General features: G+C 43.4%; 1 protein-coding gene across 1 annotated transcript; it reads right to left on the reverse strand.

Moving 5' to 3' along the window:
* Positions 1–2151: 2151 nt before the first annotated feature.
* On the reverse strand, positions 2152–9116 carry grk1b (G protein-coupled receptor kinase 1 b). The gene is given in 10 exon segments (XM_036934581.1): positions 2152–2441; positions 3789–4009; positions 4332–4405; positions 4407–4474; positions 4581–4664; positions 4862–4979; positions 4982–5016; positions 6540–6672; positions 8413–8837; positions 8840–9116. Coding segments are annotated over 10 exon segments (1725 nt in total).
* Positions 9117–10319: the final 1203 nt, after the last annotated feature.

The following is a 10319-nucleotide window of genomic DNA, read 5'->3' on the forward strand; positions in this document are numbered from 1 at the left end:
CAAACATGGTGGTGGCAGCATCATGGTTTGGGCCTGCTTTTCTTCAGCAGGGACAGGGAAGATGGTTAAAATTGATGGGAAGATGGATGGAGCCAAATACAGGACCATTCTGGAAGAAAACCTGATGGAGTCTGCAAAAGACCTGAGACTGGGACGGAGATTTGTCTTCCAACAAGACAATGATCCAAAACATAAAGCAAAATCTACAATGGAATGGTTCAAAAATAAACATATCCAGGTGTTAGAATGGCCAAGTCAAAGTTCAGACCTGAATCCAATCGAGAATCTGTGGAAAGAACTGAAAACTGCTGTTCACAAATGCTCTCCATCCAACCTCACTGAGCTCGAGCTGTTTTGCAAGGAGGAATGGGAAAAAATGTCAGTCTCTCGATGTGCAAAACTGATAGAGACATACCCCAAGCGACTTACAGCTATAATCGCAGCAAAAGGTGGCGCTACAAAGTATTAACTTAAGGGGGCTGAAAAATTTTGCATGCCCAATTTTTCAGTTTTTGATTTGTTAAAAAAGTTTGAAATATCCAATAAATGTCGTTCCACTTCATGATTGTGTCCCACTTGTTGTTGATTCTTCACAAAAAAATACAGTTTTATATCTTTATGTTTGAAGCCTGAAATGTGGCAAAAGGTCGCAAAGTTCAAGGGGGCCGAATACTTTCGCAATGCACTGTATATCTCAGTTTCAAGTTCTCAGCTTAGAGAGAAGAATCCTTGTGAGGCATTGGTCTGTCACCTGCATGAGCCAGTATTGGTCGGTCACCTGAGTGAAGCAAACGTTAATAATGAATGAATTACGCATGATGAATAAGCTAAATAATGCAAATATAACTTGTCTGTATATAAGAGAACTAACATGACTGCCCCGGGTAGAGCTCCTGATCGACCTGTGTACTTGGTGCATTGAGTTGGTTGAAACCTCTCCAGTGCACTGATAATAAAGAATGATTCATTTAAGATTGACTTTGAGTGTCCCTGTGTAGATTTTCCACAACATTTATCTTCCCTTTTTTGTGGGATAGAGTTTATATCTAATCTAATACATTTGTATTTGTCTGTTAATAGACTGGATCTTTTTCAATCGTTCATTTGCATAGGTCAGGGTCGGGTTGGGCCTGGGCCAAGAGTGGAAGGTTATGATAACGTCAGTGATTAAAACATATTCAGTTGACGCACGTTAGTGTGTCAACCCTATCTCTTTTGACATCTCACTCTCTCACCCCCTCACTCTCCCTTCCCCTCCTCCCTCCCATCCTCTCTCCTACTCTCTCTCTCCCCTCCCCCTCCCCTCTCCCTTCCTCTTTCTCAATATATCATAACTGCTGACAGGGTAGCAAAGGTACACATAGTGTGTGCTATGATATATTAATGTGCTATAATATATTATATTTTATATTAGCCTTATGTTAAGTCAGGAGGAGGTGTGTGTTGTGTAAAAGCTAGAGGTCTGTTACCCAAGCTCGACAAGCCCAACGCTATATAAAAGGGTTGGGCTAGGCGAAGAGTGGAAGATTGAAAATGGTTAGTGGTTATGATTAAGATGACATCCCTTGTGAGAAGTCAGTGATAAAAAATATTCACTCTCTCTCCCATTTTCTCTGTGGCTACTGCCCTATGAGCTGTTCTATGGGCTGTTACAAGGCTACTAAATGATGTAGAGCAAATAACTGTGCCGTACAGGAGTGCATTTCAGGGTTTTGTTCTTTGAGACTAAATTGTAAATCATAGTCCACAGACGCTGAGACGTGAATAGAGGACGGGTACGCGCAGTCGCGTTGGTTGGGACAGTGTTCTCAGAGCTGCGTAGCTATGTCACAATGGGACGACGGACTATCGCGTCTCTACGTCTGTGGACTCTGAATTACGCTTTAACGTAACATTTCAAACAGATTAGGTCTAGTTCTACGTAATTTCACATGAAACATACAATAGTCATCTCAAGACTGCACGTATTCATCAAAAATATCTTAAGTGAGAGAGATCTGGGAACCATAGTCATTATAACTCTGAGGATAAGTGCTCATCTAGGATCAGTTTAGCATTTTAGATCATAATGAATAAGAGAGGGGGAACCTGATCCTAGATCAGCACTCCTACTCTGAGACACTTGATAAATACCTGACTACTTTGACTGGCTCAGAGCAGCACACAGGCCCCTCCCTTGGACTCTATAGGGATTTTGTTGGGGTCCAGGTCGTCAGGCGGATTGCCCCCTGGCGCCCAGAGGTTGAGCTCTCCGAACACCCCTGTCTCTATCATCTCCTCCTGCCAGGGGATGGGCACGTTGCCAGAAGAGAAGTCGTCATTGAACTCATTGTCCTTGGCATCGATGACCACCCCATTGATGGAGCTAAAGGCTCCCACTTTGTGGATGTCTTTGGCATACACCGCCTTGGGGTTTGGGACGAACGGTGTGGGCAGCATGCCTGAGGAGATGGGAGGAGGAGAGAGTAGATGCATTATGGATATTGTAGTTCATCATGTTACAGTTAACAGGTTTGGGTCTGGATTCAGCCTGATCAGCGGTAGATCCGCATTATAGCGTGCTTAAAATTGAAAGGGAATTTCTGATTGAGCTGACATATGCAGCGTTAACCGTGAATGAAGTCTCCGCGAACATGGAAACTGTAACGTCTGCTTCCAACTCACATTCTCATACACGTAGATCCCCTGAATGCAGCTCATTTTCCAGCCCACTTTTCACCTCACACGAGAACACACATAGATCCCCTGAACAAAGCTCACGTTCCAGATCGCAATCACCAGAAGTCTGATCACCTGTTCACACACCTGTATGTCATTATCACACACTATTTAGTTCAGTTCTTTGCACCCCATCTTCGTGAGGTATTGTTTGTTTTTTGACACACTTCTCTTCGGAGCTCTGGTTTCCCCGACATTTACTCCTCCCGTGTATGATAGTTTTTGCCTGCCTCCCTAACGACGCCTTTTGCCTATTCCCTGCCTGTACCTATCAGATTTCCTGTTATTTACCTATTGCCTGATCTCCCGGACGACGTTACTAGCCATTTCCCTGCCTGTACTGTTGCCTTTTGGACCCCCTGTGTATGACCTTCTGCCTGCCCCTGGACCCAGCTACCTGCCTCCTCCTGTGTCTGACCTTCTGCCTGCCCCTGGACCCAGCTACCTGCCTCCTCCTGTGGTCCTTTACATTAAACACCTGCTGTGTCCTGCGCTTGAAACCAGCTCTCCCTCGTGTTCATTACAGAAACATTTCATTTAAAAGGTGCGTTGCAAACAAAGCGCGATTGAATTGAATCCCCACCTTAAACTGTATAAAAAACAAAACAAACACAGTTGGATTGAATTGACCAAATATGTAGTCGTTTACTCAATATTCAACGCATCTCTTTGTGGATTTTGGTATGTTTGTGCTGTAGTGCTGTAGTCTCTTGTGACAGACTGTTAACATAAATGGAGTAGCTGGACAGTGGTTCTGAGTTTGGTGCCATTTGTATTCCTTATACCTATATACTGTACACTGATTGTACAAAACATTAAGGAAACCTGCTCTTTCCATGACATAGACTGACCAAGTGAATCCAGGTGAAAGATATGATCCCTTCTTGATGTCACTTGTTAAATCCACTTCAATCAGTGTAGATCAAAGGGAGGATACAGGTTAAAGAAGGATTTTCAAGCCTTGAGACCTTTGAGACATTGATTGTGTATGTGTGCCATTCCGAGAGTGAATGGGCAAGACATAAGATTGAAGTGCTTTTGAACGGGGTATGGTAGTAGGTGCCAGGCACGCCGGTTTGTGTCAAGAACTGCAACGCTGCTCAAAAATGGTCCATCACCCAAAGGGTTTCCAGCCAACTTGACATAACTGTGGGAGGCATTGGAGTTGTTCTTAAAGCCGAGACGCTTTACCGGATCTTTTTCCATCAGGCCTTCACAGATAGCCTTGCCGTCTTTGCTGAACTTGTCTGTGAACACCACTGCATCATTTAAGATTTGCCGTGTTTTCAACCTGGGTGGAGTCAGAGGAATGAAGAAACCGTTTTCATCAGCTAAAAAGTATTTGATAACATGTTTGATAATGTAATGCTTGATAATGTAATGTAATGCTTGATAATGCAATGCTTGATAATGTAATAATGAAATTCTAACCACATTTTTTCATATACTATATCTAAGCTACTTTTAGGTTTTGAGCATCAATGCACACCCTTTAGATATTGGTGTTGGACATTTGTTTTCTGAATGTGGCCTGACTGACTAACAGCTCCTCTGGTGGTCTATTGGTTAAGCCATTATGTTCCCAAGCAGGAGACTGGGGCTCACATCCCAACAGTTCCATTATTACCTTCTCTCCTCTGGTTCTGAAGGGGCCCTTGGCCTGGATCATCTCATACAGGGTGACCCCCCCCCAGGGTAAAATAGCCCTCAGTGTAGTCTTACTCTTTATGCTCAATCAGCTCCGGAGCCATGAAGCCTGAGGAGAACCACAGATTAGTGTGAACATAGGTTGCATCTGAAATGGAACCCTATTCCCTCTATAGGACACTCCTTTTGACCAGGGCCGTATGTTTGCCACATACCTGGTGTGCCTGCATATCCTCTGGTTTTGTCTTTTCCAGGCGGAAGCTCAACAGCAAGACCCAAATCAGACAGACGCACATGTCCTGAGCAGAAGAGCAAGTGGGGATGAAAACAGTTCTAGACAGCAAAAATGTCTTCTCCAACGAGAATAGAGTAGAATAATAGAATATAACTTTATTGATCCCTTAGGCCCAGGGAGAAATGAAGGTGAAAAAGTGGCACCCACTGTGGTTCCTTGGGCATACTTATAATGCTTATGGGGGGCACAGTGTGTGCCCACCTGCATCATCCAGCAGCACATTCTCTGGTTTCAGATCCCTGTCGATGACCCTGTGCTGGTGAAGATGCTCCATACCCACGATGATCTGGGCTGAGTAGAAACAAGCTCTCGTCTCATCGAGAAACCAGGGTTCTTCTCGTCCACGTTGTATACAGTATGTGAAACCTGTGGTGACAGGGTGTCATCGAGGACAGGGGGAGAGTTGAACAGAGTAGCAAGAGACATGATACTGTAGTGCAGGGGTTCGGCAACAGGCGGCCCGCGGGCAAAAACCCGCCCACAAGTGATTTTCTTTTGCCCCCCCTCCAAAGTTTTCAGTCAAAAATGAATACATCGTTTTTGGTAAAGAAAATACTGTAAAATCACCAGGAATGCAGCTAATTCGGGAAATCTGTTCCTAAGTATTCCACAAATAATATAAAAAATACATATGTGATCGTGGACCAATGAGGGTCCCACTTTAAATTAACTACAATTTAATAGAGGCTTTATAAAGGCTTCATAGAGCATTCATAAATGTTTTATAGGGCCTATCTAATGTAGATGCGTCATAAGCAAAGAGTCATGATATCATAGTGGCATAATAACTATGCCACATTTGGGAATGCACCAGATGCAAATCAAATCAAATGTATTTATATAACCCTTCGTACATCAGCTGATATCTCAAAGTGCTGTACAGAAACCCAGCCTAAAACCCCAAACAGCAAGCAATGTAGGTGTAGAAGCACGGTGGCTAGGAAAAACACCCTACAAAGGACAAAACCTAGGAAGAAACCTAGAGAGGAACCAGGCTATGTGGGGTGGCCAGTCCTCTTCTGGCTGTGCCGGGTGGAGATTATAACAGAACATGGCCAAGATGTTCAAATGTTCATAAATGACCAGCATGGTCAAATAATAATAATCACAGGCAGAACAGTTGAAAACTGGAGCAGCAGCACGGCCAGGTGGACTGGGGACAGCAAGGAGTCATCATGTCAGGTAGTCCTGAGGCATGGTCCTAGGGCTCAGGTCCTCCGAGAGAGAGAAAGAAAGAGAGAAAGAGAGAATTAGAGAGAGCATACTTAAATTCACACAGGACACCGGATAGGACAGGAGAAGTACTCCAGATATAACAAACTGACCCTAGCCCCCCAACACATAAACTACTGCAGCATAAATACTGGAGGCTGAGACAGGAGGGGTCAGGAGACACTGTGGCCCCATCCGATGACACCACATGTAATGACTGACCTTCTATATCCCCCTTTACCTATAACACATTTATGTAGTACTTTATGAATGCCTTGTGAAAGCCTTGACAATTTGTACTTTGTTAGTAATGTGAACACTTGTCGTAATAATAAAAGGCCTAAGACTGAGGGCAATCCCGTGCATGAGAGAAGCTGTGCTTAAAGTGGTCTCCCTCTCTGGAGCCGAGTTCATCGTCTGATGTAGTGGCCTACGCACCTCAAGACCAGCCTGTATATTAGCCCTGAGGTTGATTGGTTTAGGCTGCTTAACAGGGATTACAGGGAGCAGTCACACTGTGCCCTACTGTCAGGCCAGTGGCATTGACAATGAAAGTAAACTATTATCTTGTGTGTGTGTGTGGTTTTTTTTGCGTGCATCCGCGTGTGCGTGTGTGTGCATGTTTGTGTGTGTATCAGGCCTGCGTGTGTCTTTGTGTGTGTGTAACAGTACCTGAGATCTCCTCCATTCATGATGGGCATAACTAGGCAGAGGTTAGTCTTGGTCTGGAAGGCATACACCAACGATACGATAAAACGACTGTGCACCTTCGCCAGAATACGTTTCTCCACGATCGCTCCCTAATACAAATCATTCATGGAAACAAATCAGCCAACTGTAAATGAAAAAACCCTAACCTTGCTAAAAAAAAATCCCCTATGGGATAATAACCATACCTTGAACCTTTCACAGTCCTATATGAACATAGCCATGTTCTACAAACTAAGAAATAAATGTAGATTATGAATGGTTATTGCAGCCAAAGCTGAGTAGAAACACATAAGCCTAGACAGAGGCAAAATACCATGGAGAATTAAAGAAAAAAACCCTGATGTGATGATAGCATGATAGGATCCTTGAAACCTCCATCACACAGTCATACTGTCATACTAACACAAGTATTACAAATAAGCGGTCATACTAACTAAGCCACACAGTAGCAGACATAACAAATTATATTTTGCTTTTACACCACACCTTGTTGGTTAGCTGGAATAATTTTGCAATAGGAGATTTTGCTGTTCAGTTGCCGTGTGCGTGCTAATAACTTTTGATTTGATGCTTGAGGCTACTTTATGCTGGGTCCACTTGGTTATCAGCAGACTGACTATACTGTATCATGACTGTAATCCTTCATTGAGAACAGAGGATGTCATGACTACTACTTGGCAGAGAGACAAAGTTTTACAACAAAGTGTTGGTTCTAGCTTCTGGCCCAACCTGCTGCGCTGTTCAGTACTGTACACTGTTTCCAGGCCACACAAACACACCCACAACCCAAAGCTCTGAATCTAGTAGAAGAACACCAGAGTCCTCCGGCAGTAGCCTCAACAACAGACAAATGTATATCCTGTACCCACACACGCATGCACACACACACATACACCTGCTATATCCTACTGTACTGTGTGAAGTATATGGTTTCCACTACTTAGGCCCGAGTCAGCCTGGTTTGAGCAAAAGGTTCCTCTCCATGACCCACTAATGCGTAGACAAGCAGGAGGGCTAATGCCAGGGACACTGGCTCTCTATGTCTGGTTGCTCTGAGCTGCTTTACACCTGGGGTCTCTCACAGATACACAAGCCTCTTGCCCTTGATTAGGGTGATCTAAATCTCTCTCGGCTGCACTCACATAGCTGCCTGGTGTAATCTTGTTTCACTAACTAGTACATCTTGGAACACTTTGCATAAGGACCGGAAACTGGATCATTTTTATTCCAATAGATGCTTTTAAATCACAGTTTAGATGGCTACTGATCACGAATTGCACGTTTAAAAAAAAAACTGCTGTTTTAAGCTTTCTTTTGAACTGTGCACCTTTTTAATTAACTTCCATTCATTGTTGATTTATGTTGTGTTTACAATGTACTGTATGCTGCATTCCTGACTAGGCCTCACTTGTAAAAGAGTGTCAATGAGGTCAATGTGACCTCTCTGGTTAAATAAAGGATAATTAAATTGAAAAATTACTCCTGTGCCTCTTTTATACCTGTAGCTGGCTGTGTCCATGTGCTTTACTAGGTAGGTGTTCTGTTGATGTATAAGAAAGGGACCCTCACGTCACATAGCTTGGGCAGTCTTGACTCAATCACTAGAACTCTCTTTCAGCTTTTCGACCTGACTGTGGATTTTGCTGTGTTGATGTTTAAGAACAAAGTGTGAAAAAGCTGTGTGATTGACTGATTGATTGATTGATTGGTTGTTTGTTTGTTGGACACAGAGTTTAGGGCTACAGTGGTGAGAGGAGGTTTCAAGTTTACGTTTGATTCACTTCATTCAAGTAACTGCCACTACAAGGGAATTATTTTTATTTTTTTACCTCGTAGCCTTTATGTTTCTTCAGCCTTTATGTTCCTTTGTCCAGCTTTTTGTTGGCATACATCTTGCCTGTGGCCTTCATCTGGCAGGTGTGTACCTCCCCAAACCCTCCCTTCCCCAGCACTCTGAAGTCCATTAACCAGTCCTCATCAATGGGCTGGGCTTCCAACCACTTGAACTGGATGTAACGCAGGAAGTACATACTGTTCTTAAAGCCGGACATTGCCTTGGCCTCCAGGTGCTTTAAAAGCTGCTGCTCACTCTCCTTGAACAGGTCTCCGCGGATGTTCTTGTGGTCCTCCTTGACGCGTGTCACAGCCTTCTCCTCCAGGAAGCTGCAAAAGATCTTGGACTTGAATTCGTAGAACTTGTTGATGATCTTCTGGGCCTTCTGCACCCGGTACTTCTCCTGGGTGATGTTGAAATCTCGATGTCCTTCCAGAGGTTGCAGGCGTTCTTGTGGGTTGCATCACGCTCCAGGTACTGCTGGAAGAGCCGCTTGCCAATGGGTTGCTTGACACACATGCTGTCGAAGCCGGAGTTCACCGTGGTCTTCATGTGCTCGCTCTTCTTGATGTGCGGAAGGTTGAGCTTGGCACGAAACTTCTTGTCACGCATGGTCGACGCCGCCATGCCATCGACACTACCACGGGCTGACACATAGGCCGAGTTGGCCACAATGTTTTGCAGACCACCCATATCCATGGCTGGACCTCCACCTAGTACACGGTAGAGGAAAAAATGAGTTAAATCTTTTGCATTTACTGCTGTTCACAAATGCTCTCCATCCAACCTCACTGAGCTCGAGCTGTTTTGCAAGGAGGAATGGAAAAAAATGTCAGTCTCTCGATGTGCAAAACTGATAGAGACATACCCCAAGCGACTTACAGCTGTAATCGCAGCAAAAGGTGGCGCTACAAAGTATTAACTTAAGGGGGCTGAATAATTTTGCAAGCCCAATTTTTCAGTTTTTGATTTGTTAAAAAAGTTTGAAATATCCAATAAATGTCGTTCCACTTCATGATTGTGTCCCACTTGTTGTTGATTCTTCACAAAAAAATACAGTTTTATATCTTTATGTTTTAAGCCTGAAATGTGGCAAAAGGTCGCAAAGTTCAAGGGGGCCGAATACTTTCGCAAGGCACTGTATGTAATTGATCTAAAGGTTATGAAGAACACACTGGTTGCCATACACAAGGTCACTGGTTCAATTTCCGGTGTGGTATTTGTTTTCTAACCTTATCCCTACCCTTTAATCCTCAAGTTAACCAATTGGGATTTCTGCCTAAATTTAACCCAATCCCTGACCATAACCACTCACATTGCTTGCCTAAATCTAACCCGACCCTAACCTTAACCAATTGGATTACTTCCCTAAACTTAACCAATCACATTGCTTGCCTAAATGTAGCTTCCCTCAGAACAAGACAAATTTCAATCTGCCATGTATTACCTTGTCTTGAACCATGCCAGTGGAGAATTGTAGATCTTTAATTATGTCTTTGTAACAGAGGTCTCTTGAGTTGACATTTACCTTAATCCTGTGCCCTGGACCGGATACAAGTATTGAAAGTGATACTGTTCAAGTTAACTGGACAACTCCTGGGTTCTGAATCTCCCAAAGCCAATAAACACTATCTCTGTTAATAACTCAGTTTTGATCTGCTGCAACTGACATGTGGTTAATTGGCAAACTCAATCATGTTTAAAAGTGCAGTGGAGTGGGATAGGTTTTAAGCAAGAAGAATATGTGTTACCCGAACTACTCTATTTCAACAACATTCACTATTCTGTTACACAGTTGTTATGCAATTAATGTTATTGAATGAAATTTGTTGATACCTTCAATATGTATGCAGTGTTTTGGTCAGGTAGTATTTGAATGCTTTCTAATTTGCACAATCTATT

The sequence above is a fragment of the Oncorhynchus mykiss genome, chromosome 10 (assembly GCF_013265735.2).
Source record: "Oncorhynchus mykiss isolate Arlee chromosome 10, USDA_OmykA_1.1, whole genome shotgun sequence".
NCBI classification, from domain to species: Eukaryota; Metazoa; Chordata; class Actinopteri; order Salmoniformes; family Salmonidae; genus Oncorhynchus; species Oncorhynchus mykiss.